General features: G+C 43.3%; 2 protein-coding genes across 5 annotated transcripts in view; both read right to left on the bottom strand.

The window, feature by feature from the left end:
• The window catches only part of LOC137257342 (protein Jumonji-like), a 55,704-nt gene that overhangs the window by 26,511 nt on the left and 1,588 nt on the right, over positions 1 to 27,605 (bottom strand). The window contains exons 2-14 of one of the 4 annotated variants that reach the window (XM_067794655.1): positions 21,168 to 21,292; positions 19,358 to 19,650; positions 18,786 to 18,931; positions 18,065 to 18,273; positions 16,869 to 16,985; positions 9,921 to 10,731; positions 8,817 to 9,016; positions 7,887 to 7,957; positions 7,656 to 7,737; positions 6,590 to 6,715; positions 3,725 to 3,889; positions 2,759 to 2,851; positions 679 to 797 (exon numbers count right to left, since the gene is read on the bottom strand). In XM_067794655.1, the coding sequence (XP_067650756.1) occupies positions 679 to 797; positions 2,759 to 2,851; positions 3,725 to 3,889; positions 6,590 to 6,715; positions 7,656 to 7,737; positions 7,887 to 7,957; positions 8,817 to 9,016; positions 9,921 to 10,731; positions 16,869 to 16,985; positions 18,065 to 18,273; positions 18,786 to 18,931; positions 19,358 to 19,650; positions 21,168 to 21,269 (2,534 nt within the window). In that variant the 5' untranslated portion in view covers positions 21,270 to 21,292. Of the gene's footprint in view, positions 1 to 678; positions 798 to 2,758; positions 2,852 to 3,724; positions 3,890 to 6,589; positions 6,716 to 7,655; positions 7,738 to 7,886; positions 7,958 to 8,816; positions 9,017 to 9,920; positions 10,732 to 16,601; positions 16,986 to 18,064; positions 18,274 to 18,773; positions 18,932 to 19,357; positions 19,651 to 21,167; positions 21,293 to 27,605 lie in introns of all 4 variants that reach the window. The other 3 variants (XM_067794653.1, XM_067794652.1, XM_067794654.1) reach the window with 3 other exon arrangements.
• Positions 12,045 to 16,013, bottom strand: LOC137258626 (uncharacterized). Its single transcript, XM_067796322.1, has 3 exons — positions 15,397 to 16,013; positions 12,515 to 15,357; positions 12,045 to 12,127 (listed from the first exon to the last, which is right to left on the bottom strand). The coding sequence occupies exons 1-3, from the start codon at positions 16,011 to 16,013 to the stop codon at positions 12,045 to 12,047; spliced, it is 3,543 nt and encodes a 1,180-aa protein (XP_067652423.1).

Raw genomic sequence — 27,605 nt, 5'->3', positions numbered from 1 at the left:
AGTGCACAGGTCCAAGATTTAGTGTACACAACTAGGTGCACGTATTCATTTGGCCATCATCTGGTTATATACCAATGGATTTGTGGGTTCTTTTAAGTGCACAGGGTTGTGTACTGTATAGTAGGGGTTGTGACAACACGGAAAGAGTCTGCACCTGTGCATACCTGGCGTAAGGACTGTCATAAGGACTGGGGAAGCCCGACCCCTGGGTGTTTTCCTATGCCTATCACATCTGTACATACCTGGCGTAAGGACTGTCCTTCTTGCTGGGGAAGCCCGACCCCTGGGTGTTTTCCCATGCCTATCACATCTGTACATACCTGGCGTAAGGACTGTCCTTGCTGGGGAAACCCCTGGGTGTTTTCCCATGCCTATCACATCTGTACATACCTGGCGTAAGGACTGTCCTTCTTGCTGGGGAAGCCCGACCCCTGGGTGTTTTCCCATGCCTATCACATCTGTACATACCTGGCGTAAGGACTGTCCTTCTTGCTGGGGAAGCCCGACCCCTGGGTGTTTTCCCATGCCTATCACATCTGTACATACCTGGCGTAAGGACTGTCCTGGGTGTTTTCCCATGCCTATCACATCTGTACATACCTGGCGTAAGGACTGTCCTTCTTGCTGGGGAAGCCCGACCCCTGGGTGTTTTCCCATGGCTATCACATCTGTACATACCTGGCGTAAGGACTGTCCTTCTTGCTGGGGAAGCCCGACCCCTGGGTGCTGGTGCTGACATGGCCACACTGTACCGCTACATGGTTGCTGCGACCCTCAACCAGTCTCCAGTATTCACACTGGAACAATGAACCACATCAGTATTCACACTGGAACAATGAACCACATCAGTATTCACACTGGAACAATGAACCACATCAGTATTCACACTGGGAAACATCCTCGCTATCTCCAGGATTATCCTGCATGCATCTACGAATAATAATATTACCTCCCTTGCAGGCTTTTAATATAATCAGGGGTGAACCTTGGAAAGCTGAGCATACCAATCACAGCCCACTTTTGCTTTTTGAATTATCTAATACACTGAACATGGCAACACAAATCACGTACAGGAACTCTAAAAGAGATAGAAGGAGTTCTTGCATATTGCATGTATACTTTTCTCAAGGGCAATTCAGTCTGGGGGAGGTAATAAAATTATCAGGCCAAGCCGTTGAGGCAGCCATAGTGGAAATTTATCGGAACATATATGCTGAGCACAGCTGTTAAGGACCAGGCATCTTAGTTGATACACACAGCGTGGCTGGCTGAGTCAGGAAGGCAGAGAGAGACAAGGCAGTGCGGTTGGACTGTACATTCCTGAGCCCTGATCTAGACCGCACATGCTATATAAAACCTGCACGTGTGTTGCGGGTATTCCCTTTAGGCACTAATATACAATGGAATTTGGTCAAGGTTGTCACATACATCACTGCTATCTACTATTGTTTAAGAAATGTATGTATGTATTGGATTTATTCAGGCAGAAAGCTGACATTCCGTACATTTTCAAAACATTATAATAAGAAGAATCTGTTCATTTTCAAATCACTTTAAGAGGTCTTTGTAGAGATTTTCCTGCAATTCAATATATATGCACATTGAGTGTGTTATCTAATTCTACCAATACAGTCATGCAGTCATATTCAAGCAGGGTATTTGGCCTCAAAATTATAAGGAATTTGGACTCACTGTTTTGAAACTGATAAATCCATCCACTGCAGTTAATAGCACATTTTCGGCACAGTAATTCCAGTTTTTTAAAAGTGATTTTCACATATTCTTTCCATTTTGAGTACAAATTCCAACGAAAATAACACTTAAACTTGCTCCATATAGAATACACAAAATGCAGCTTCAAACCTTCTCGGAAGTGCTACTAGAATGTTCAACAACCAGCGTACTCTGTCTGCCACACTGTATGAATGAAACCTATGTTTGCGATAGATTCATGTGAAAACAAACCCTGCTTGAATAAACTGTGTTAATTTCATCTGAAAGATGGTAATTGAGGCTTTACGACAGCATAAACAGTTTCCTGTAGAAAACCCAGATAAGATAATTGTGACACTTCAACTAAACATACTTTTCAGTTTTACAGCATTCCAGACTGGGTTTGTTTACTGTGACCTCCCTTGTCAAGATTTCTACAGACAGTCATTAATCTTCATTTATGGTTTGCCACAAAGTAAAGTGTTAAGATAACACCAATTATGTTAATACAAACAATGTTAGAGTGGAGAAATAGTGTGAGTTAAGCTTCAGATGGAAAGGGTTGCTAACATGGCCGCCATCTGTAAATGATGATGCCAGCCATAGCAACAGTTAGTACACGCATGCGCAAGCCATGACTGATTACTCTCCTCGCTCTCAGCAGAAGGCAGACTAAAGAGCCTGCCTGGGCCAGATATAAACAGCTGTGTGAGATTATCGAGGAAAACTCGAACAATGCACAATAGTATTCATACTGGAACAATCTACCATATTAGTATTCACACTGGAACAATCTACCACATCAGTATTCACACTGAAACGATGTACCAGAACACTATTCACACTGAAACAATGTACACCATTAGTATTCACAGTGGAACAATTCACCACAACACTATGCACACTGGAACAATGTATCACATCAGAATTCACACTGGGACAATGCACTACAACACGAATCACATGGAACAATGTACCACATCAGTTTTCACATCAAAACAATCTAGGCAGGAGGAGTGTTGGGGGGAATGATCCAATATCTCACCTCAACTTGTTCTGGAGTGGGTTCATCTTTAAACCACATGGAGCGGACATTTCTTGCAACCCTATTGAAAGTGCTCAGTGGGTTGGATTTGCCCTGAAAACAATGAAAGTTAAAATGAGCACCCAGTACAGGAGCCACAGACCAACCTCGCTCCTAATTTATGACAGTGGTGATGAACCCTATCCCTGCCTCTCACCTGAGGTAGTGAAACAGTCTTCACACCTGTAAACATCTTGCCTTGACGATGTACTCCTTCCCCGCGTCCCAAATGAGTTAGTGAAAAGTATTCAAACTTGTAAACATCTCGCCTTGATGATATACCCCTTTCCCTGCCTCCCAAATGAGTTAGTGAAACATTCTTCACACCAGTAAACATCTCGCCTTGATGATATACCCCATTCCCGGCCTCCCAAATGAGTCAGTGAAACACTCTTCACACCTGTAAACATCCCGCCTTGATGCTATACCCCTTTCCCTGCCTCCCAAATGAGTTAGTGAAACATTCTTTACAACTGTAAATATCTCGCCTTGATGATATACCCCTTTCCCTGCCTCCCAAATGAGTTAGTGAAACACTTTTCACAACTGTAAACATCTCGCCTTGATGATGTACCCCTTTCCCTGCCTCCCAAATGAGTTAGTGAAACACTCTTTACAACTGTAAATATCTCGCCTTGATGATATACCCCTTTCCCTGCCTCCCAAATGAGTTAGTGAAACACTCTTCACACCTGTAAACATCTCCCCTTGATGATGTACCCCTCTCACTGCCTCTCAGTTGAGTTAGTTAAACAGTCTTTTGCACCTGTAAATGTCTCATCTTTATGATGTACCCCTCTCACTGCCTCTCAGTTGAGTTAGTTAAACAGTATTTGCACCTGTAAATGTCTCACCTTGATGATGTACACCTCTCACTTCCTCTCAGTTGAGTTAGTTAAACAGTCTTTGCACCTGTAAATGTCTCACCTTGATGATCGCCTCCTCGTCTTCCCCCTTCCCTGATTTCTCCTTCCTCTGCCTCTCCGACATGACAGACTGCTCAAGACACGTCTTCTCGTCCATGGACAGAGTGTCGTAGGGCAGCAGGTACTTGCAGTACACATCATACAGACGCATCCCTCGATCCTGGGCCTGGGGTGCAATAATCCAGTCAAGTAACTAATAAGGTTCTTTGAGATTACACATGTGAAACCTTCATCTAAATGTTCATTCATGGCAGACAAGACAGTCATATACGAACATAACTGTTTAATTCATTGTGCATGAACTAATCCAAATCTTTGAAGGGCATTTAGTAGTGGAAAGCATAAGAAAAGCCAGATTTATGGATCTCCATTTCTTAATTGTGAATAACACAACATTGCAGAGAGTATGTTTGCTCCTTCATCACCTGATTTTGTTATTCACAATAAAGAAGTTGACATCAATAAATCTGGCTTTTCCTATGAACTAATCAAATGCCTAAAAAAATTAATTTTCTGAATAAAATTTATATTTTACACCTATTCTGACTCATGCCTATTTGCTATCACCTTCCTCTATGCAAAAATAGTGGAACACTTGAAATCCCTTGAAGTTCCCTTCCTTTGAAGCAGACATACAAGCACTAAACTACAGGGAGCCTCCCCGTTTCAAGTCACATCGGTCAAATTACCAGCCCTGCTTGCCATTCTCTCCATAATTAGAGAATCAAACGTGTCTGAGTGGTGTGGTAGGGAGTGCTTGACGCCAGGCTTATCCTGGCTTGAGTCAGGATAAGTATGAAATATCAATTTTATTCAGAAAATTTTTCCTTACCCTGACTCATGCTTATTTGCACGTCTCTCTCTTCTATCCGAAGTTTTGGTGGAAACTTGAAATCCCTTGAAATTCCTTTCTTCAAAAGAGGATGTAAAATCATATACACAAGAACCCTCCCTTTCCTCCATATTTTGGTGCCAGTGCCGGTCACATGACCAGCCATATTTGTCACTCTCTGCTTCATCCACCAGGAAGGTTGTGTGGGCAACTTGGGGTCTCTATACAGCACTTTACTTGTTTATTTCTGTGTTTATTCCAAATTTTGCTCTATATGGTTTTTGGCCTGCATATTTAGTTGTAAAACTTTTGTGTACAAATTACGTATTTTATACGTGTTTGCATGTTATTACTGATGCACGGGTTAAATCTTACAAAATGGATGACGAGAAGCTAGCTCAACTAGACACCACTACTCATTGTACCTTTTACAGTCTAGCCAGATCAAGAGCTATTAATGAAGCATTGATATCTAGATTCAAGAATTCAAGTTCAGAAGAATTCCTATTCATAATTCCCATGTTTCCCCACCCTGGACTGCAGCAACTGGGTTCCATGAACCCATGAATTGACTGGTGCTGATACGACACGACAACCTGATGTTAGTGCCAGATGCCTGCAGATGAAATGTTGATCCTTCTCCTTTGAAGTTGGAAAGTTTTGGTGTTAATCAGCGAATGTTGGTATGCTCATTCTGCATGCGTCAGTCAAGAGGAATAGTTCGCATTCCATGAATGCGTTCACCTATGTATGCGCACATGGTCCTGTGAAGATATAGTGTCCTAATGAAGCATGCAGGAAACCCTTCCTTCTGAAATGCTGAAAGTCTTAAAGTGCTGTATGCCGCTAAATTTTGGCTACAGGATTGAAATATAAAAGGATATTAAATGCTGTATAGGGACTCAACTTGACTACAACTGTCTCATCACGCAATGGAGGAGAGAGTGTCAAACAGGACTAGTCATGTGGCGGGAAATGGGGAGGCTTCCTGTGGGTGAATGTGATTGTACTTCAGCTTCAAAAGAAGGGAACTTCAAGGGCTTTCAAGAGTCCCAATATCTTTGCATAGAGGGAGGAGATAAACAAATAAGTGAGTGAGTCAGTGAGTTTAGTTTTACACCGCACTCAGCAATATTCCAGCTATATGGCAGCAGTCTGTAAATAATTGAGTCTGGACCAGACAATCCAGTGATCTACAACATGAGCATCAATCTGCGCATTTGGGAACCAATGACATGTGTCAACAAAGTCAGCGAGTCAGACCACCCAATCCCATTAGTTGCCTCTTACGACAAGCACAGTTGCCTTGTATGGCAAGCATGGGTCGCTGAAGGCCTGTTCTACTCCCTGACCTTAACGGGTCATCATGAGTCAAAATAAGGCTAAAATAGGAAAAAAACACCTCCAAATATATTTGATACATACTACTTTCACTGGCATTCTACAAGTTCAGGAGACGAAGAATGATGACACTTTTTTATGGATATACAGCTTCTTTATTCTGCATAAATGACGTTTCGACACAGATTCTAATGTCATTGCCAAGCACGTGGTACATCAGGAATGATGTACAACAAATTACATCTTTCCCTGCTGACTGCCCATCAACATCCCTAATCCCGTATGCAAACAACCATGTACATCTTCTGTGTTATCAACCTCTTCTAATGAATAAACAATTCATTTTGGCCTCATCAATCATTTCCTGTCATCAACATCTTTTATGTACATATACCATCCAAACTTCCTTCTCATGTATCACTTGCTTGACAATGACATTAGAATCTAGAATCTTAGAACCAAATTGTCACCTATACAGAATAACATACCAGAAAACTTATTTCAGAACTTATTTGGGGAAATATTCTCAAAATGTTTAGCTCAGTCTTCACACAAAAAACATGAATAGAACTGTTCCTAATCCATGACTGTCTTGTTCAGTATATTTACGTGAATTATGATTGCAGCAGGATACAAACAGATAGTGTAGCAGTCAGCCTGTAAGAAGCTGATACCCTGGGTGGTTTGACTCACCAGTTTGGGGATCTTCATGGCATCTGCAATCTTCACCCACTTCTTTTTGTCAACCACGTTCTGCATCCCCCCAAATTCCATAATTGTACGCGATAACTTGCACAGATCTACCTCAACTCCCCCAATCTGCAACATCATCAACTGCTAGTCACAAAAACCACACAAAAAAGACTTTTAGTCACAGGAAGTAAGTATCATTTGACTTAGGACTTACTATGTTATAAGCTGAATAGAAACAAACTAATCATAGCTCTAGGAGGACAGCAAATGGTAAACCTGGGGATGTAGGACAGTCAGATCATACCTGGGGATGTACAACAGTAAGAGCATACCTGGGGATGTAGGACAGTCAGAGCATACGTGGGGATGTAGGACAGTCAGAGCATACCTGGGGATGTACAACAGTAAGAGCATACCTGGGGATGTACAACAGTAAGAGCATACCTGGGGATGTAGGACAGTCAGAGCATACCTGGGGATGTAGGACAGTCAGATCATACGTGGGGATGTAGGACAGTCAGATCATACCTGGGGATGTACAACAGTCAGAGCATACCTGGGGATGTAGGACAGTCAGAGCATACCTGGGGATGTACAACAGTAAGAGCATATCTGGGGATGTAGGACAGTCAGAGCATACCTGGGGATGTAGGACAGTCAGATCATACGTGGGAATGTAGGACAGTCAGATCATACTTGGGGATGTACAACAGTAAGAGCATACCTGGGGATGTAGGACAGTCAGAGCATACCTGGGGATGTAGGACAGTCAGATCATACGTGGGGATGTAGGACAGTCAGAGCATACCTGGGGATGTACAACAGTAAGAGTATACCTGGGGATGTAGGACAGTCAGAGCATACCTGGGGATGTAGGACAGTCAGAGCATACCTGGGGATGTAGGACAGTCAGAGCATACCTGGGGATGTAGGACAGTCAGAGCATAACTGGGGATGAAGGACAGTCACACCATACCTCAGATCATACCTCCTACGACAGTAAGAGCATACCTGGGGATGTAGGACACTCAGACCATATTTCGGATGGGGACAGTAAACAGCATACCTGGGGATATGGTTCAAGATTGGCTCCAATGGCATCCAAGTGCTTGTTAGCAGAGGCTGTAAACTGGATATTCGGACCCCACCTGTCACAACAAGTACAAGAGATGACGTTTGGCTGGTAGGACTAATATGACAGCAGACATCCATTATGGCATGCCTGACTCAACAGAGTATAAGCTTAAATACTGCTCACCTCTTGTACAACTTGTGTATAAGCTTAAATACTGCTCACCTCTTGTACAACTTGTGTATAAGCTGAACCTGGGCTGTAAATCTCATGTCTTCATTGATCTTACTTTCACACTGGAACAAACAAAATAAGTCATAGCTCATAGTTGATGCTACATGGCTGTCTAACACCCTGCTACAGGAGGATGGTCTAACACCTTGCTACAGGAGGATGGTCTCACACTCTGCTACAGTAGGATGGTCTAACACCTTGCTACAGGAGGATGGTCTAACACCCTGCTACAGTAGGATGGTCTAACACCTTGATCCAGGAGGATGGTCCAACAAACCTGATACAGAACAGTCTAACACACTGATACAGGAGAATGGTCCAACTCCTTTGAATAAGAAGGATAGTCTAACACCCTCATACAGTAGGACAGTCTAACACGATGGTACAGGTGACAGTCCAAAACCCTGATACAGAAGACCAGTCGAACACCCTCATGCATAACTGATGGTCTAACATTCTGCCAGAGGAGAATGGTCTAACACCCAGCTAGAGGAGGATGGTCTAACAAGCTGATACGGGAGGACAGTCTAACACCCTCATGCATAACTGATGGTCTAACATTCTGCCAGAGGAGAATGGTCTAACACCCTGCTAGAGGAGGATGGTCTAACACCCTGACACAGAAGGACGGTCTAACACCCTGATACAGGAGGACGGGTCTAACACCCTGATACAGGAGGACAGTCTAACACCCTGATACAGGAGGTCGGGTCTAACACCCTGATACAGGAGGACGGGTCTAACACCCTGATACAAGACGATAGTCTAACACCCTGACACAGAAGGACAGGTCTAACACCCTGACACAGAAGGACGGTCTAACACCCTGATACAGGACAACAGTTCAACATCCTGCAACATGTAGGATTGTGTAGCATCCTGCTACAGGAGAACGATATAACTCTCTCAACTCCCTCTTACCTTCCAGCTGGAGGGCGGAATGACCTGACACATCCCATATGGCTCAGCCTGCTCTCGGATACTCTCAATGTACTGGATGGGGTCACGAAACTCCTCTTCCGAGGGGCGAAATGTGGGGACCTCCACCAATGTGGACCGGTCAGCCTTCAGAGCCGAGTCGGACCGACTCTGTTTTTCAGGACTGCCAAGTTTCTTTGAACCTGTGAGAAAAATGCCATCACTCTTTCAGTCTCACTCCACACTTTCCCTACCAGCGTTCATGCTGCCACCACTGAGCAACTGAAAATATGACAGTTATTTCCATTTTTGTGCCACCCCCTTCTCCTCCCAACTGCTTACCTGTGGATTCTCTACATCTTCTTGTCCCCTATCCTTACTTCACCGACTGACCAATCACCTGTGAGTACCCTTTGCCTTCATGTACCCCCTCTACTGACTATCGACCTGCGAGTACCCTTCATTTCCCTGTAACCCCTCTACTGACTATCCACCTGTGAGTACCTTTCATTTCCCTGTAACCCCTCTACTGACTATACACCTGTGAGTACCCTTCATTTCCCTGTGCCCCCTCTACTGACTATACACCTGGGAGTACCCTTCATTTCCCTGTGCCTCCTCTACTGATTATACACCTGCAAGAATCAGTGTTGGCTCAAGAGAGAGTTTTGGAGTGTTTTGACTCAACAAATTCAGTGAGGACCCCCTCTAATTTACATCTGCCCATCTATTTAACATTGGAGGGTTTCTAGAAACATTATTTTCATCAATTAGGACCCACTCAAAATTTCACCCAAATCTAACACTGGAGTATCCTTCGTTTCCCTGTGCCCCTTCTACCAACTGCCCACCTGTGAGTACCCTTCGTTTCCCTGTGCCCCCTCTACTGACTATCCACCTGTGAGTACCCTTCATTTCCCTGTGCCCCCTCTACTGACTATCCACCTGCGAGTACCCTTCGTTTCCCTGTGTCCCCTCTGACCACCCACCTGTGAGTACCCTTCACTTGACTGTGCCCCCTCCAGTGACTATCCACCTGTGAGTACCCTTCATTTCCCTGTGCCCCCTCTACCAACTGCCGACCTGTAAGTGCCCATGATTGCTCACCTGAGGGCTTCCTTCCCCTCTTAGTTGCCTCCCCATTCCCATCCTCCTGTTTCAGTCTCCTCCTCTTCTCAATGATCTTGGACAGCATCATCTGGTCTCCTTTGGCCTTCCTCAGCTTTTTCACAGCTGACAGTCGTTTACTTGCTACAATCTTGGCTGGAGATGACACCACTTTCTGGATAGAGCTTCGTGTTCTCATACCTGTCACCTTCTTCCTCCCTGAACTCTTCCCTTTCTTCTCTTTCACACTCAGTGGTCTGCTGCCTGTTGATGACACCTTCCCGAAAGACACTTCATCATCATCGTCATCATCATCAGTATACATATGAAACTCCTCTTCCTCTCGAACAAATCTTGGCATATCTGTCACACCACTTCCTCCAACAAGACGAGGGGCAAAGTTTCTCTTCCTCCCCACTGGCCGGCTGGGACGAGGGAGCGTTATTGTCACTTCTTCTTCCTCGGTCTCAATCACTCGTCTCCTCTTGTTCTTTGCTTTCATAGCTTTAGTGAGTTCCTTGAGCCTCACACTGCTGCGCCGAACCATCCTCTTCTTCCTTGGGTGCTCCTCCATCCTGCCGCCTTTCTTCCGAGCAGTCTCGTCCACTCGTCCATCTTTCTTTGTGACATGAGATCTGACTTTCAACTTGCCTTTCAACAAAGCTGTTTTCTTCATTGCTCTCTCTCTAAATTTCTGTTCCACTAGTTCTTTCTTTCTCTTTAGTCTCGCCTTGAGACTTTTGGAGGATTGAGCAGACGACTTCCTGTGCAGGGTGACTGGGTCCACAGGCTTGAAGGAATTGTGGGATGACTGGCAAGATAAAGCAACCACATGCTCAAGTTAAATGAGACATTCAAAGGTCAGATAAAGCAAAGTATTAACATTATTTCATTTACTTGTTATTACTCACACCAGACATGGATAGGTTACAATATGAATTACTGGTTGATGGTAAAACAATGGTATACGTTATCATTTTCTGTGACCTTTGCGAGATAGTAACGATGACAACTTCTGTAATAATGGCAATACAAAAACAATTCTGCAAACAATGTTTGTTCATACATTTCTTGAAATGACAACTAAAATGAAACATCAAACAAAACAACAAACACTGATCAAACAACCATGTCAGCTCACTGTGAGCTCATGCACTAAGTCAAACACTGAAGCACAAACTTCAAACTCATCACATTTCCACAACTAAATCATGCAGCAACCAATCACATCTTTCAGAAACATATATTCACAACAGATATATCACAACAGTCTGTAGTCAATGATATCAGATATATCACAATAATCTATAGTCAGTGATGTTACAGGTATGTCACCACAGTCTGTAGTCAGTGATATTAAAGATATGTCACAACAGTCTGTAGTCAGTGATATCACAGATGTGTAACAACTGTCGCTAGTCAGTGATATCAAAGATATGTAACAACTGTCGCTAGTCAGTGATATCACATATGTAACAACTGTCTCTAGTCAGTGATATCACATGATCACAGATAAATCATAACATCCTGTTGTCAGTGATATTACAGATATGTAACAACTGTCTCTAGTCAGTGATATCACAGATATGTAACAACTGTCTCTAGTCAGTGATATCACATATGTAACAACTGTCTCTAGTCATTGATATCACATTATCACAGATAAATCACAACATCCTGTAGTCAGTGATATCACATATGTAACAACTGTCTCTAGTCAGTGATATCACATTATCACTGATAAATCATAACATCCTGTAGTCAGTGATATTACAGATACATCACAGCAGTCTGTAGTCAGTGAAAAAGATCAAATGAAAAATAAAATCAAAGAAATAAACAAAAACTGCAAAACAATGAAACTGCATGCCCTGAAGTCATAGTCCCACGAACCTCACATATACCACAAGACATAACACAGGGTGGTGGAGGGAACAGTCGGCTGACACCATACACTGTGTTCTGATCTGACAACTGTACTTTGCCAATAATGTTTGCTGAACAGGGAAGTAAAGAGAACAGCTGTGACAAAGGCTAGTGTGCATAGTGTGCAAGGGAGTACATCATAGAGAACACTGCATCAGCTCCAACACTGACAAGCTGAGCATCACTCAATCCTCCCCATCAGGAGATGAGCTCATCATAGCCAGCTTCAGCAAAACAGTGAAGACTATATGATTCAGCAGTGTAGAGAAAACACATCAGCACTGCAGAGCAGAGTGCTGTATTAATTCAGCATAACACTACAGAGTACCGTAAATACTTGCATAGCAGAATGCAGTAAATATTTCAGGATTAGAATACAGTATATAATTCAGCATTACATAACAAAATGCCGTAAATACTTGAGCATTAGAATAGAGTATATAATTCAGCATTACATAGCGGAATGCAGTGAATGCTTTGGCATTAGAATACGGTATATAATTCAGGATTACACAGAGTATACTATAAAATACAGCATTACATAGCAGATTACAGTAAATACACAAGCATTTGATAGCATTAGACATTACAAGCTAACCATGTAGTAACCACATCAGAGATAGACAAAGACAAGTGTGAGGAACTCTGGTGGGTGTCATCATGCCTACCGTAACCCTTGTTGTTCTTGATGCCCATCCTCGCCGCCTCCTCCACACATCTCTGTACGCTGAATGGCGGGGAAGGAAGGGGGACAACTTCAGCTGAAGCTCGAACAGGACAAACTGTGACAGTTCCATTATTTCTGGATTTGAATTCTCTAGGTAATTTCAAAGTGTGATAGTCTGTGGCATGAGGTCCATTTTCCTGCTGGTGTCTGTGAAAGTCAGACACATTCTTTACCATGGTTTTGGAGTGGCTTCTAGACAGAGAGGAGTGAAGCTGTACTCCTCGTGAAGAGAATCTTGATAATATCTTCCCTTTCTTCTGTTTGCTGCCCTGACCGGTCCCTTTCAGGCCACCTGGTGTGTGTTTGTGATGGATATCCCTGTTTTCTCTCTTGTGTGTTGGTGCTCTGCAACTGGGCAATCCTATCCCTGTAGCAGCTGTGTTAGACTGAACTTCAATCACTGTTGCCAATTGTTTCCCAAAATGTTCATGCCTTTGTTCTTTTAAGTGGCATTTTTCATCTGACTTGCAGACTGTTGTCTCAGTGGTCTTCACTGGAGACTTTTCACGTTCATTCTTCAATAATGTGTCCCTCTGCTTCCAGCAGCTGGAAGTACCACAGTTGTTTCCCATGTTTGTTCTACTCCTTGTTGTCTCAAATGGGATGGGTCTGGAGCAAGGAATGTCGCTAAGTGATGGCCTCTTTATGCCATACTCAGCTGGAATCGTCACATCAGGTTTTGCTTCACAAGGAGCAGATGCTCGTTTCTTCCTTGCTCTCATGACTTCACATTGAGCAGCTAGAGATGCAAGGGCTGAATCCAGACCACCCCCTTCAACATCTCCAATATCAGCAACAGCAGCAGCACCATCAGCAATGGAAGCAGCTCTTCCATCTCCCATGCTTGACTCAGAAGACATCTCAATGTGGCTACCTGTTGTCATGGCTGGGACAGTTGAGGACAAAGTACAGCCGATGACTTGACTAACTGTAGCGCACTGTTTACTAGAGCACTGACCTTCTTTTCGTTCAACAGTTTCAAATGACAAACTCTCAATCACTCGTATCTCAAGTGGTGGAATCTCACTTTCTGAAGAATGCCATCTTGGCTTCACAAGAATCCTTTTCACTCGGTACCCCATTTCTTTTTGACCTTCGGTCAGTACAGGAGAATCTATTGGAAAACTGTCCTGGCTTCCACAGTCGCTGTGTTCCTTCAGTCGAGGAGACATGGACATATGGCCACTGAAGTAGACACCTGTGTCCTGCTGATGTTTACAGATCCTTCCACTTGCCTTATCGGGACCACTCAAGATCCTTCCACTTGCAGTATTGTGACCATCAAAGATCCTTCCACTTGCAGTATTGTGGCTATCAAAGATCCTTCCACTTGCAGTATCTTGACCATCAACGATCCTTCCACTTGCAGTATCTTGACTATCAAAGATCTTTCCACTTGCAGTATCATGACCATCAAAGATCCTTCCACTTGCAGTATCATGACCATCAAAGATCCTTCCACTTGCAGTATCTTGACCATCAAAGATCTTTCTACTTGCAGTATTGTGACCATCAAAGATACTTCCACTTGCAGTATTGTGACCTTCAAAGATCCTTCCGCTTGCAGTATTGAGACCATCAGGTATCCTTCTGTTGGCAGTATCCTGACCACTAGGGATCCTTCCGTTTGCAGTTTCATGAGCACACTGCAACATTTCCGTTGCACCTTGACTTAGCTTTGGCCCTAGTGTGTGGCATGCCTGTTTATAGAAACTGTTCCACTCAAGCAATGACAAATGTTCCCCTGGGGACTGTCTAATATGTGAAGACCAACTTTCAGTATGGCTACTGTGCATGTTGGGACACTGTCTGAAGAGTGATTCGTGATGTTCTGTACTAAAATCATTCAGCATCCCCTGTATACTTCTAAAAGAGAAAGTATTTTCAAAAGGATCCAACTTTCCAGAATTCGCTGAATAGAAATGCAGTCTTTGTTCTTCATGAATATTGTGAAGGACTTGCAGAGATCTTGGATTATACCCCCATGCTCCACTGAACTCAGGATCAACATCCTGCAGCGACTCTGCCCCTGGAGATACACACTCCAAAAGCTGGTTGCCATGTTCCACGTATGGTAGTTTAACCTCCATTGAGTCCAATAACCCATATGGAAGTTCAACTTGGCAGGACAACCTTGCATCATTTCTCTCGGCAACATCAGGCCACAGCAGATCCTCCAGATGACAAGACTTCACACATGGTGGCAATAAGTCCTTGTTGTAGTAATCCTTGGAGGGTGAAAAGTCTCCACTGAAGGCATCCACACAACTCAGCAGCAACTCATCCTTCTCATAAACTTCTTCCAATGTGCTCCTCATTCCCTGGTCAACACCAGTGACATCACTCACTTCCCTCAGGTCTGGAGAAACTTGTTCGGCTTGAAGGTCTTCACGTCTCAAGTAGGTATCTCCTCTCTGTGGCTGCCATTCACCAGTCTCTGTAGTTGGGATCTCTTCAACAGCAGTGACTCCAAAGACTGGCTGCCACTGACCCTGGGAATATGAGGAATCTGTCACATTGCTTCCCCTCTGTTCTATTGTCATGCCTTCATCATCACTTGTCCATCCTTTACACAGAGCACCTGCTTTCAAGGTGTCTGACCTGGACAAGACATGGCCACTGCTAATCACACATTCTTGGGGTAAGTTCATCAGGTATTCTTCAAATGTGTTGTATCTGGCTGCCTGGACAGCATGTTTGTAAGAATGAAAGGCAGCAAGTCTGCACTGGCCCTCCATACAATGAGGTTGAACACACTGGTCTTCCACACATTGAGGTTGAACACTACACTGGCCTTCCATACATTCAGGGAGACAATTACGCTGGCCTTGCACACCTGGCTGGTTTTCAATACAGGGTTTTACATCACAAGGTAGAACATTTACCTGTGACTCACATCGTAAATCATCTCTTGTTTCAGATGAGATGCACTTGGACAAGATCAGAATATTGTCATCGTCAACACTTTCAGATCCTGTCTGCTCATGAACTATTGTAACAAAACAGCCTGACTGAGTGACATCTGGAACAACCTGATCTGTTGTCCTCCCAGCATGGTGACCACCATCTGCCCCTCCACCACCAGTCTGAGATATATCATTCAATCCACCCGAATCAGATCCAACCTCACTATCTTCATCAAAATTCCTGACATCTGACTGTGAGATGACCTTGGACATTGATGTGCCTCCATCTGTGTGTCCACAAGGACAGAGTAAACTACCTGCAAGTATTTCCCCTTGTCCAGGCTCCACCTGTTCCACTGTATGGGACTCACAACACTCTGGACGGTCAGTGACAACACAACACCCTGGCTGTTTCAGCCTTGCAGGAACTCTCTGCCAGACAGGAGATGGTGGAGAGAATAAATGAGGAGACATAAGTGGCATGTTCTGGTCAGCTGGTGGACACTCGGACCGACTCACAGGTAAAAGTGGCATATTGTGATCTGATGCGACATCTGATGCATGATGATCAGATGCCTGCCCAGAGATGAAGCCTCTTCTCCACCATAATTTCTCTACCATGTCATGAAGATGCTGTGATCTCTGCACATTTGTTACTTGTGTCTGTTCAAACAGAAAAGCATCAACCCAGATTGTCAACAGGCATTCTTTCAAAAGACCTGATGGTCCTGTCTTTTGGACTCCTGGGTCCTGCTTGGTCGACTGAAACGTCAAACATATCCCTCTCATCCACCTTATTGCCAAAATTAAGATAGTTCTCTCACTGTGGACAACCTCCCCTTGGATAACCTCGCACAGACAACCTCCCCAAGACAGCCTCACATCGATAACCTCCACTCATAACCAAGCCAATATAACAGAGCTACTGTCCTGTTCCCTTAACACAACGGCCTGCAGCTGATTTACAAGCACCCTCAGAATTGCTAACTACGCTACTCAACAAGCATTAGAAGATGAAGCAGGATGGAAAGACAGAGCATTGGTGATTATCAGCGCATGCAAAGACCAAGCAAATACGAGCAGACCTATACAAAGTAGTGTGCGAGTTTCAGCATTATTTACCTGACTACCCTCAAGCACAGCCTGCTTTGAGCTGGCCTCTCTCTGACTGCCATGTTTAGTGCTTGCTTTACGAGGCATGAAGGAAAGCAGAGCTTTCTGCTTGAGGCTAAGCTTCTTTTTGGGAGGCGTCTTTGAGAACTGAGGCGACAAGCTTTTCACAGCAAAGCCTCGTTTAGATGGCGACCCCCTGACAAGTGGAGACCCTTTCCGTGGGGAAGGTGTCTTGTCCACTGAACCCGATTTGCGACCACGATGTGGGGTGCTTACGCGTGTAGCTTTCTTGGTGAGACCTTGACTGAGACTGACGATGCCCCTGGCCGTCTCTGGTGTGCTGGCACTGGCTCGGGCTGCTTTCCTGGCACTCAGACCATTCCGTCCATTGGCCTGGTGACAAGAACAACAACTGTACTCTCAGCTCAAACACAAAATGGATGACAGGAAAATCTACTGCACCACAGTCAGCACTACCAACAACTATGTTTAGTTAACCAAGTCTGGGTCACACATGTTGTATACATCATGATTAACACTGAATATGAAATTACAAGCAATCTAACAGGTAACATAATCTTACACAATTCAATTACCAACTCGGGCTTTTCCTTACTGTCACAAGACATAGCTACAGAAGCTCACCTTTGGCAGATAACTGAACACTTCAGGGTGGAGATATAAATGGACTTAGATGTGTGTATTCTTTTAACACAAACTTCCCTGATGTTGCTAAAGGAACAATAACTCCTCCCAGATGGTCACTGCCTGCTGCTGCATGTTCACTATCTGTTCTCTACCTGCTGCTAGATGTTCACTATCTGTTCTCTACCTGCTGCTAGATGTTCAATATCTGTTCACTACCTGCTGTTAGATGTTCACTGTCTGCTGCTAGATGTTTATTATCTCCAGCTAGATGTTCAGTACCTGCTGCTAGATGTTCACTACCTGAACTTCCAGGGAGTTTGCTGTTGGTGTTGGAATAGTCTAAGTAAACTTAACTTCAGTGTTATTTGTTACACTCCACCACTGAGTCTAACAAACCCCAGTAGAAGGTTGTGTAAGGTAACCTCATCACCCGGAAGCGGGCGTGTGCTAAATAGCAACAGGAATCGTTCAGGTACTAACCTTTTCGAGATAAAAAGTTCAAAAGGTATGAGCGAATGTCCACTTTTGTGACTTGGTAAACTGTGTTCTGATTGGTCAATCTCAAAGGTTACCTGACGCGACCTCCCATTAGGTTTTGTTAGACTCAGTATTGGAGTGTAACGAAAAGTACTGAGGCTAAGTTTGCTTAGACTGGCGTTGGCATGAACTTATGCCAGTCCCACCCAAAAGAACACCATGACACACTTCGATATGGACAACTCACTGGGGCCGACGTCAAACTGTCACAGTACCTCACTAATGCCAAACCCCAGTCTGGGTGACATGTAATATCTAAGACATATATCAACTGTCTGGATACTTACAATAACACTACAAGGTGATGGTGTTCCAATCTCATACAGCTCATCATTGGTGCTAACGCTGGAAGACTCAGGAGTGCTCTCCCTTGTTCTCTCACACTTGGCTCCAGGTTCTGGACGAGGGGGTGTCTCTGGAGCGCTGATTTCCCCATGTGAGGGCTCTCCTCTGGAGAAGTTGAAGAAGTCAAGGTGAGGAGGAAGTACCGAGGACCCTGGAAGAAGTAGGTACACGTAATTAGATGCCTGTAAGCCAACTTGGACAGTCAGCAATATTGCAACTGTCTGTAAATAATCCGGCCAAACTGAGGTCTGAGTCACTGTACACATGTTTCAGTTGGTCACCTTGAATACAAAGGTATACAATGCTCCAGATCCTATTGTAGACTGGTCCAGTCTGTCACCTTGTATAACAAGCTTTACACATCAAAAGATCCATTTGTCAGCCAGTCCACTGAGGCATCTTTTCTAACCAACTGTTCACTGCAGAGAATCGAATTCTATTATGATCCTTCAAGTCACCTCCTTACTGAGCATTAGAGAGCTGATTATCCTATTCTAAGCCCATCCTGTGAGTCATCCCCTGTAGAGAGTTCTGTGCACTAAATCACAGTGCTATTCAAAACAATGACAGATTGGATGAACAGCAGAAAAAATATTTTTGTTATCAGGTTACACCAATAAGATTGTAACGTTAGGTGAGCTAAGAATAAACCCAACAATACACCTCGTAAACACAGGAATGTCAAAAAGTCCTCAGTCTTGGCTCGTCGCGGCAGAAGTTTGATAGGAGAGGCCTTGACCTTCACTGGAGTAGTACTTGGGGTCGGAGGAAGGGAGCCTTGTGCAAACTTGCGCTGTGCATGGATCTTCCTGAAACAACAAAATGTCTAGTGCTCTATCTAAGCCTAGGCAGACACTTCATCACATATTTACAAATGAGAGGTTGAAAGATGAGATAGATCAGGAGACCCTGCAATAGCTTGTTTTTTTAAAACATAAAGACTGAGGTCACCTGATTGAACTACTGTTGCTAAACAGAAAAACCTCAACAACATCCCTTGTAACTATACAAAATAAATGTGAGTGAATAAATTGGGTTTAACATCGCTATCTCATAGTTTGTCACATGACAATCGGGGGAATGCCTGACATGAAGCAGTTACCAGTCTGGTCACATCCATAAGCATGGTAGTTATAAATCTAGAAACACAACCATGGCAGACAGGGATTCTGACTAAAAATCACAGGATTCTGTCATGCCCAAGGGATGCAACTCTGCATGTCCTGTACACTGACCTCTCCTGTCTTGTCTTCTGTTCGGCCACTGAGCTGACAGAAGACTTCACTGAGTCCTGGCTGCTCTCATCCACACTGACACAAGTGCTAGGTGTGGCTGTGCTGCACACAGACGGCGTGTAAGGCCAAGATCGGCTTCTGATGGGTCGAGTCTGGCGAGGAACTACCTGTGGTACAGGTTGTTCGTCAGTATCAAGCTGGTAGCGCGCTAATCGTTTACATTCCTGGAGTGAAGCATACAGGGCTTTCTTCAACTCCCGTTCCTCTGTGCGTGATAATCCCACAGTGTCATCCTACAACACAGAAATAGAGTCTCAGATCTATGGTGACAGTGAACATGTGTTCAGACCACAGAATTACAGATCAGAACACTGGTACCTGATCCACAGAAGCAAAGGCCTAAAAACCTCAAAACAAACATATCCAATCCACAGAACCACATATCAAACATCACTGTGCATCTCACAGAACCACAGACAAAACATCACTGTGGTGTAACACAGAAATACAGATCAAACACTACACAGAATCACAGATCAAACATCAATGTGCATCACAGAATTACAGATCAAACATCACTGTATATAACAGAGAAACACAGATCAAACATCACTGTTCATCTCTGACAGGCACAGATCAAACATCACTCTGCATCTCTCACAGCCACAGATCAAACATCATTGTGAATCACACAGAGACACAAATCAAACAGCACTGTGCATCACACAGAGACATAGATCAAACATCACTGTGCATCACACAAGACTACAGATCAAACACCATTGTGCGTCACACTGATCAAATATCACTGTGCATAACACAGAAACACAGATCAAATATCACTGTGCATCTCTGACAGGCACAGATCAAACATCACTCTGCATCTCTCACAGCCACAGATCAAACATCATTGTGAATCACACAGAGACACAAATCAAACAGCACTGTGCATCACACAGAGACATAGATCAAACATCACTGTGCATCACACAAGACTACAGATCAAACACCATTGTGCATCACACTGATCAAATATCACTGTGCATAACACAGAAACACAGATCAAATATCACTGTGCATCTCTGACAGGCACAGATCAAACATCACTCTGCATCTCTCACAGCCACAGATCAAACATCATTGTGAATCACACAGAGACACAAATCAAACATCACTGTGCATCACACAGAGACATAGATCAAACATCACTGTGCATCACACAAGACTACAGATCAAACACCATTGTGCATCACACTGATCAAATATCACTGTGCATAACACAGAAACACAGATCAAACATCACTCTGCATCTCTCACAGCCACAGATCAAACATCATTGTGAATCACACAGAGACACAAATCAAACAGCACTGTGCATCACACAGAGACATAGATCAAACATCACTGTGCATCACACAAGACTACAGATCAAACACCATTGTGCATCACACTGATCAAATATCACTGTGCATAACACAGAAACACAGATCAAATATCACTGTGCATCTCTGACAGGCACAGATCAAACATCACTCTGCATCTCTGACAGCCACAGATTAAACATTGTGAATCACACAGAGACACAGGTCAAATAGCACTGTGCATTACACTCACAGTGAGCCACAGATCAAACACCACTGTGCATCACAGAAGACTACAGATCAAACACCATTGTGCATCACACTGATCAAACACCACTGTGCATCACATGGAACTACAGATCAAACACTGTGCATTACACAGACATGACTGCACCACGATCAAACATCACTGTGCATCTCTCACAGCCACAACATGACAGTCAACTCACATAGGTTTTTATAGACACATTTCTCTTTGGTCTGCGAGCCAGGTTGATTCCTCCCCCAGACTGACTTCTCCGTGTCATCGGCACGTTGCTGTATTTACCCATGGCAGCAGGATTCTTGGGTCAACCTGAAGCAATAAATATATACATGCTAAAACATGTCACAGGTCAACCTGAGGAGACTCAAGATCTCCCATGCCAAAAAACGTCACAGGTCAACCTGAGGAGACTCAAGATCTCCCATGCCCAAACACGTCACAGGTCAACCTGAGGAGACTCAAGATCTCCCATGCTGAAACCAAATGGTTTTTATTAATATCATTATTTACATCAATTCTATCCATGAACAAGTAATACAACATTAACTGACAAATTGCAGCACAGTGTCAGGTTCATATAACCATGACAACAGAGTGTTTACTGGACTGCTGCTCTTCACCATTTAAGAAGTGAGTACTTTCTCACCACGAGTGTCTTTGTATTGTATATGTCAAAACATCTCATAATCATGACACTTAAGTTAAAACCAACTCAATGTTCACCCATTCAACAGTCTAAATTAACACAAGTTTGTGAATCCAAAACCAGTAAATTCCAAAAACTGCCCATGATATTTCCTTGAGACTATGATGTTCAACATTTTGTACTGCTGGATCTATGGATTGAATAACCTGTCAATCAATCTTACTTGTGTCACTGATTATTGTTGGGCTCATGAGACTATTCAATATTCATGAAAATAAAAACATCAAATGTTTGTTAAATAAGGACATAAACAAGTGATGCAGTTTCTCGACTCGTAATACTACAGTGTAAACAGACTTCTGTGCCTGTCTCAATAGGAAGTATCCTTGATCGTCTTGATCATAATATTAATTGGTGCCTGCTTCATTTACTCCACATGACTTTTAAAGTGGGGTTTACAATTACAATAGATTACTGAGCCCAGAGTATTGATCTGCATACTGTAACCAAGTGAAGCGAATAAAAATAAATAGTAAAAAAAAACCCAAACCATCATACACTAGCTACATAAATGTAGCAACATGAAAGAGTAGCATCATGCAGTAGTCACTTGAATGCAGTGACATCAACCAGTAACATCATACAGTAGCCACGTGATTGTAGTGACATGAACCAGTCACATGAATGCAGTGACATCAACCAGTAACATCATACAGTAGCCACGTGATTGTAGTGACATGAACCAGTCACTTGAATGCAGTGACATCAACCAGTAACATCATACAGTAGCCACGTGATTGTAGTGACATGAACCAGTCACATGAATGCAGTGACATCAACCAGTAACATCATACAGTAGCCACGTGATTGTAGTGACATGAACCAGTCACATGAATGCAGTGACATCAACCAGTAACATCATACAGTAGCCACGTGATTGTAGTGACATGAACCAGTCACATGAATGCAGTGACATCAACCAGTAACATCATACAGTAGCCACGTGATTGTAGTGACATGAACCAGTCACATGAATGCAGTGACATCAACCAGTAACATCATACAGTAGCCACGTGATTGTAGTGACATGAACCAGTCACATGAATGCAGTGACATCAACCAGTAACATCATACAGTAGCCACGTGATTGTAGTGACATGAACCAGTCACATGAATGCAGTGACATGACCAAGTAGCATCATACAGTAGTCACATGAATGTAGTGACATGACCCAGTAACATCATACAGTAGCCACATGAATGCAGCGACATAATACAGTAACATCATACAGTAGCCATGTGATGGCGTGTGGTCCTGTGCATAGAGCTCAGGTCACAATCAGGAGGAATTAAGCAACAATCGGTGCAAACAGTGCTCGGATGGGTGACTGGCAGCTTGACTTCCGATGGTTTCTAAGACTTCAGACCTGCACCACAACGATACACATAACACATATGGTCTTACCTTGGGCCAGAGAGTTTGTTCCAGATTGCCTCTGTTCACCCAGCCGAAAATGGGTACCTGGTGGGATAAGTCATGTGACTATAACCTACTAGTGCCTAACAGGCAGCTTGGGTTATCTGGGTAATAATATGCTTTGCTTTGAATGTTAGCATTCAGAGTTCAGAGCAATATAAATGCACATATTATTATTTACAGATTAATGATGAAGATGCAGTAAAGGGGGTTCGGGTGATCCTGGCACAGTCATGTTGGTAAGGCTCATCAGCTCAGGGCCCTTGCTCTCTTTACATGCAGCCCAGACAGCCAATGGGACTTACCAGGAAACACTGCCTAGTCAAACCCATCAAGAACTTTCCGGGTAATATGAAGGCTCCCCAACACACTTCTGCATTGCCCAGATTGTAGGAAGGGCTGTGCTCATCAGCTCAGGGCCCTTGCTCTCTTTACATGCAGCCCAGACAGCCAATGGGACTTACCAGGAAACACTGCCTAGTCAAACCCATCAAGAACTTTCCGGGTAATATGAAGGCTCCCCAACACACTTCTGCATTGCCCAGATTGTAGGAAGGGCTGTGCTCCCAGTGGAGAACCCGAGCACTCTCCTGATCTGCATGAAGAGTTCAAGAGGTACCAAACTAAGGGCATCAAGAACAATTGGGAGCCTGATGACAGTGTACTTGCGATGCAAGCGAGACATTTCAAAGCGAGGTCCGCATATTTATCATGCTTTTCCTGAATCTTGAAATCACATTGTAGTCAAAAGGGACAGAAAATTCAATGATATAAATAAATCAAAAAGGACAAGATCAGGTTTGTTGGCAGGAATTCTTCTCAGGCTGTATATGGGTCTATTTCACAGAAGTTCAAAACTGTCATTCTCCAGGATGCCCTGGACATGTTCAGGGTCATACCATGGATGGACCTCAAGGTCAAGACCACAGGCATGGCAGAGACGATAGAAAAAGCAGTAAGCCATGCCATCATATCTTTTAAGATATACTGTTTGTGCCAAGGAAGGGCATCCACTCACAAGGTGTTGGACAGTCTCTGTAAATTCACTGCACAGTTGACATTTCATGCGAACATCATGCGAATTAATTGGCATATGTAAACGATCAAGAGAGGAAAGAAGCTGGTGTGCTCTGTTACCAATCATGATCCTTTTGGTCAGGCGGTTAAGACTCTGGATGTCTTGTTTTGTCCAATCAACTACTCCAAAGGAATAGGAGAGGACTGGCACAGCAAAAGTATTGGTGACTTTGACCTAGTTTCAAGCATTTAGAAATAAGCTCCAGATTTTCTTTAGACAAGATTTCTACTCGGCCTAAAGTTTATCTTGAATATAGGCATTCTGGAGCTTGTCTCGAACTTGCATTCCAACCTAATCCATGATAGTCTTGATCTTCCAGTTCCACAAGATGCTCAATAACTCCTCCCCCTTCTAACTTGACCAATCCTTCATAAGTTACCTTGCCACATTTCAAATGAAGGGTATTACATTTGCTGAGTCCAAATGTCTTGCCATTATCATTAGAAACGGGCTCAACAAGGAGAAACTGTTCTTTCAAATTGGTATCTCCTTTGGCAAGGAGTTCAATGTTATCCATGTACAAGAGATGAGTAAGAGGTGCTGGGGATCTGGATGGTAGCCCTCCTCCCGATTGAGCAGAAAACTCAAGGGATTTAAAGACAGACAAAAAAGCAAAGGACTGAAAGAGTCCGTCTGAAATATTCCCCTTTTGATTGGAATAGATGCTGAAGTCTGCACTTGCCCATGGGAGTACATCTCAAGTTGAGTCGACCAGCAACTCATTAAAGACTTGAGTAAATCGAGTAGTCACTCTGGGAGGTCAATACACTGAAGAGACTTCAGAATTCATTCATGAGGGACACAGTCATATGCCTTTTTGTAGTCTATCCAGCACATAGAGAGGTTGCAGTGGTACATTTTAGCCTCTTCCAAAATCATTATCTGTACAAGAAGTTATTCCTTGCACCCCTCAACATCCCCTTCTCACCCCCTTCTGCTCTCTGTGAATTATGTCATTGGATGAGCAGTAAGATGACACAAGGTTTGCCAAACAGCCTGTGAATGATTTGTATTGTGTATTCAAACATGTGAGTTTTGGGGATCACTCAAGTCTCCATTTTGCGAAGGAGTATCGTGCAACCTCTGCAGAACCATGGAGGAAAAATATCACCTTTGTCCACAAGAGAATTAAAACAGTGGAGTAATGGCATTTGGACACAAGGGAACAGTTTCCAATTCCAGAGTTGTCTTAGATTTGGACTTTTTGACAACTTTCTTCAGGCAGTCGTGGGAGATGTAACAGAAAAATTACCTAGTTATTTTCTCATCCATTGCGTGGTCATAATCACAGACCCATGATGCCTCCAGGTTCCAGTAGCTGGGTACAGACCACAACTGTTTCCAGAACCTTTCACTGGCATCCATAGGAGGCTGTTTATCATGCTCAACATCACCATTTGTTTTCAGTTGCCTGTAGCGGTATTTTCATTATTTCTACAGAGTTTGTTTAGTTTGATGAATATATTTTTCTTTACCCTCTTTTTCTTTCTTTCTTTCAGTCCAAACCTTATTTTCATCTACGGGATTCGACAAATTGGAGAAGTACCTTTTCTTTTATTGTCTTGTACTGTAATTTTAATTTTCTCCAAATTGCCTTTTGCCTTTTAGACATGGGATTCCCTGATGATGTTAGCTTCAAGCACAGCTCTATCCAGGAAATGTGCTTTCTACTTTCTGCTGTTATTATTGTTTTACAGATTAGAATTGAAATGCAGCAGAGAGGGTTCTGGTGATCATGGCACAGTCAGGCCAGAATGGCTCCACATCAGCTCAGGGCCCTCAACCTCTCTACACGCAGTCCTGACAGCGAAGGGCTGTGCTCACGGTGGAGAACCCGGGCACTCTCCTGATCTGCATGAAGAGGTCAGGAGGTACCAAACAAAGGGCACCGAAAACAATGGGGAGCCTGATGACAGTGTACTTGGAATGCAAGTGAGACATTTCAAAGGTGAGGTCTGCATATTTATCATGCTTTTCCTGAATCTTGCCAATCACATTACTGTAAAAAAGGACAGAAAATTTGATGAACCGAGCTCCAGATAAGGTGTGTATTTGCATATTTTACTCAATAAAAATCACATTTACACAATTAATTGCGAATTTGGGCATACAAAAAACATGTAAGAATCACTTAAAACCCAATAGGTCTATAACATCTTGTGTACCTCATTCAAATAGCTACACTGGCTTGCATATGATTCGTCATGGCGCACAACCTCTACAACAGCATTAGCTAATAGTAAGCTATGCTTATATACTGTTATAGCAGAAGCCACTGTCTGGGGTTACTGTAACAGTCACATGACTTCCATGTTGAGTATTTAGAAATGGCTGCCAAATGTTTGGCAATATGACAATTACTAAAAACATTTAGTCTATTGAGATGCATTTATATTTACATGTTTAGAAGAGTTAAGTACCCAATTTAAATATTTAGAAGAAATAAGTACCCAATAAGGATAAGAAACTCTGGGTAAAAGTTTTCAATTCCTTTTACTAGTGGGAGTATACAAAATGCAAGTTACTACTGAAAAAATGCAATTATTCATACACAAACAGACATGGGAGTAAATACCCAATTTCTTGAAAAATTATCTGGAACTCTGATGATACATATAATTTCATTGGCTTTATCAAAAAGGACAAGATCAGGTTTGTTGGCAGGAATTCATCTCAGGCTGTATATGGGCCTATTCCACAGAAGTTCAAAACTGTCATTTTCCAGGACGCCTTGGACATGTTCAGGGTCGTACCATGGATGGACCTCGGGGTCAAAGCCACAGGCATGGCGGAGACGATAGTAGTGAGTGAGTGAGTTTAGTTTCACGCCGCACTCAGCAATATTCCAGCTATATGGCGGGGGTCTGTAAATAATGGGGTCTGGACCAGACAATCCAGAGATCAACAACATGAGCATCGATCTGCGCAATTGGGAACTGATGACATGTGTCAACCAAGTCAACGAGTCTGACCACCTGATCCCGTTAGTCGCCTCTTACGACAAGCACACTCGCATTTTATGGCAAGCATGGTTTGCTGAAGGCCTATTCTACCCTGGGACCTAAGCTGTTTGTGCTAAGGAAGGGCACCCACTGACAAGGTGTTGGGTGTTGGACAACCTCTGTAAATTCATTGCATAATCGACATTTCATGTTAACATTTTATTATTATTAAGCTACATGAATGTAATGACATGAATTATATCAGTAGATAATGTGCCCACCAACTGGGGGTTGCATTACACTTTACTGTGTAGAAATACTTGTGGCTGTGGATTGTAACATTAATTTTGCAGAATAATCAACATTGTCAATTCCTTCTTGTAGCCAGGCGTTTTCCTGGAAATAACTTCATTTTCCATGATGACAATGTGCTTGTTATACAAATACAAGAAAATTACATCAAGCTGCTAACTTGGCCG

This window comes from Haliotis asinina, chromosome 12 (assembly GCF_037392515.1).
Source record: "Haliotis asinina isolate JCU_RB_2024 chromosome 12, JCU_Hal_asi_v2, whole genome shotgun sequence".
NCBI classification, from domain to species: domain Eukaryota; kingdom Metazoa; phylum Mollusca; class Gastropoda; order Lepetellida; family Haliotidae; genus Haliotis; species Haliotis asinina.
The sequence above is the reverse complement of the archived record's forward strand: the minus strand, read 5'-3'. Positions and strand labels throughout refer to the sequence as shown.

Coding starts and splice junctions, on each gene's coding strand:
- LOC137258626 (XM_067796322.1), bottom strand. CDS start 16,013: ATGCCACTTTTACCTGTGAGTCGGTCCGAGTGTCCACCAGCTGACCAG. Junction 15,358..15,396: donor CAGCCAGGTGTGCAAGGCCA/GCGTAATTGTCT, acceptor AGGCCAGTGTAG/TGTTCAACCTCAATGTGTGG. Junction 12,128..12,514: donor CAAGAACAACAAGGGTTACG/GTAGGCATGATG, acceptor TCTGCTCTGCAG/TGCTGATGTGTTTTCTCTAC.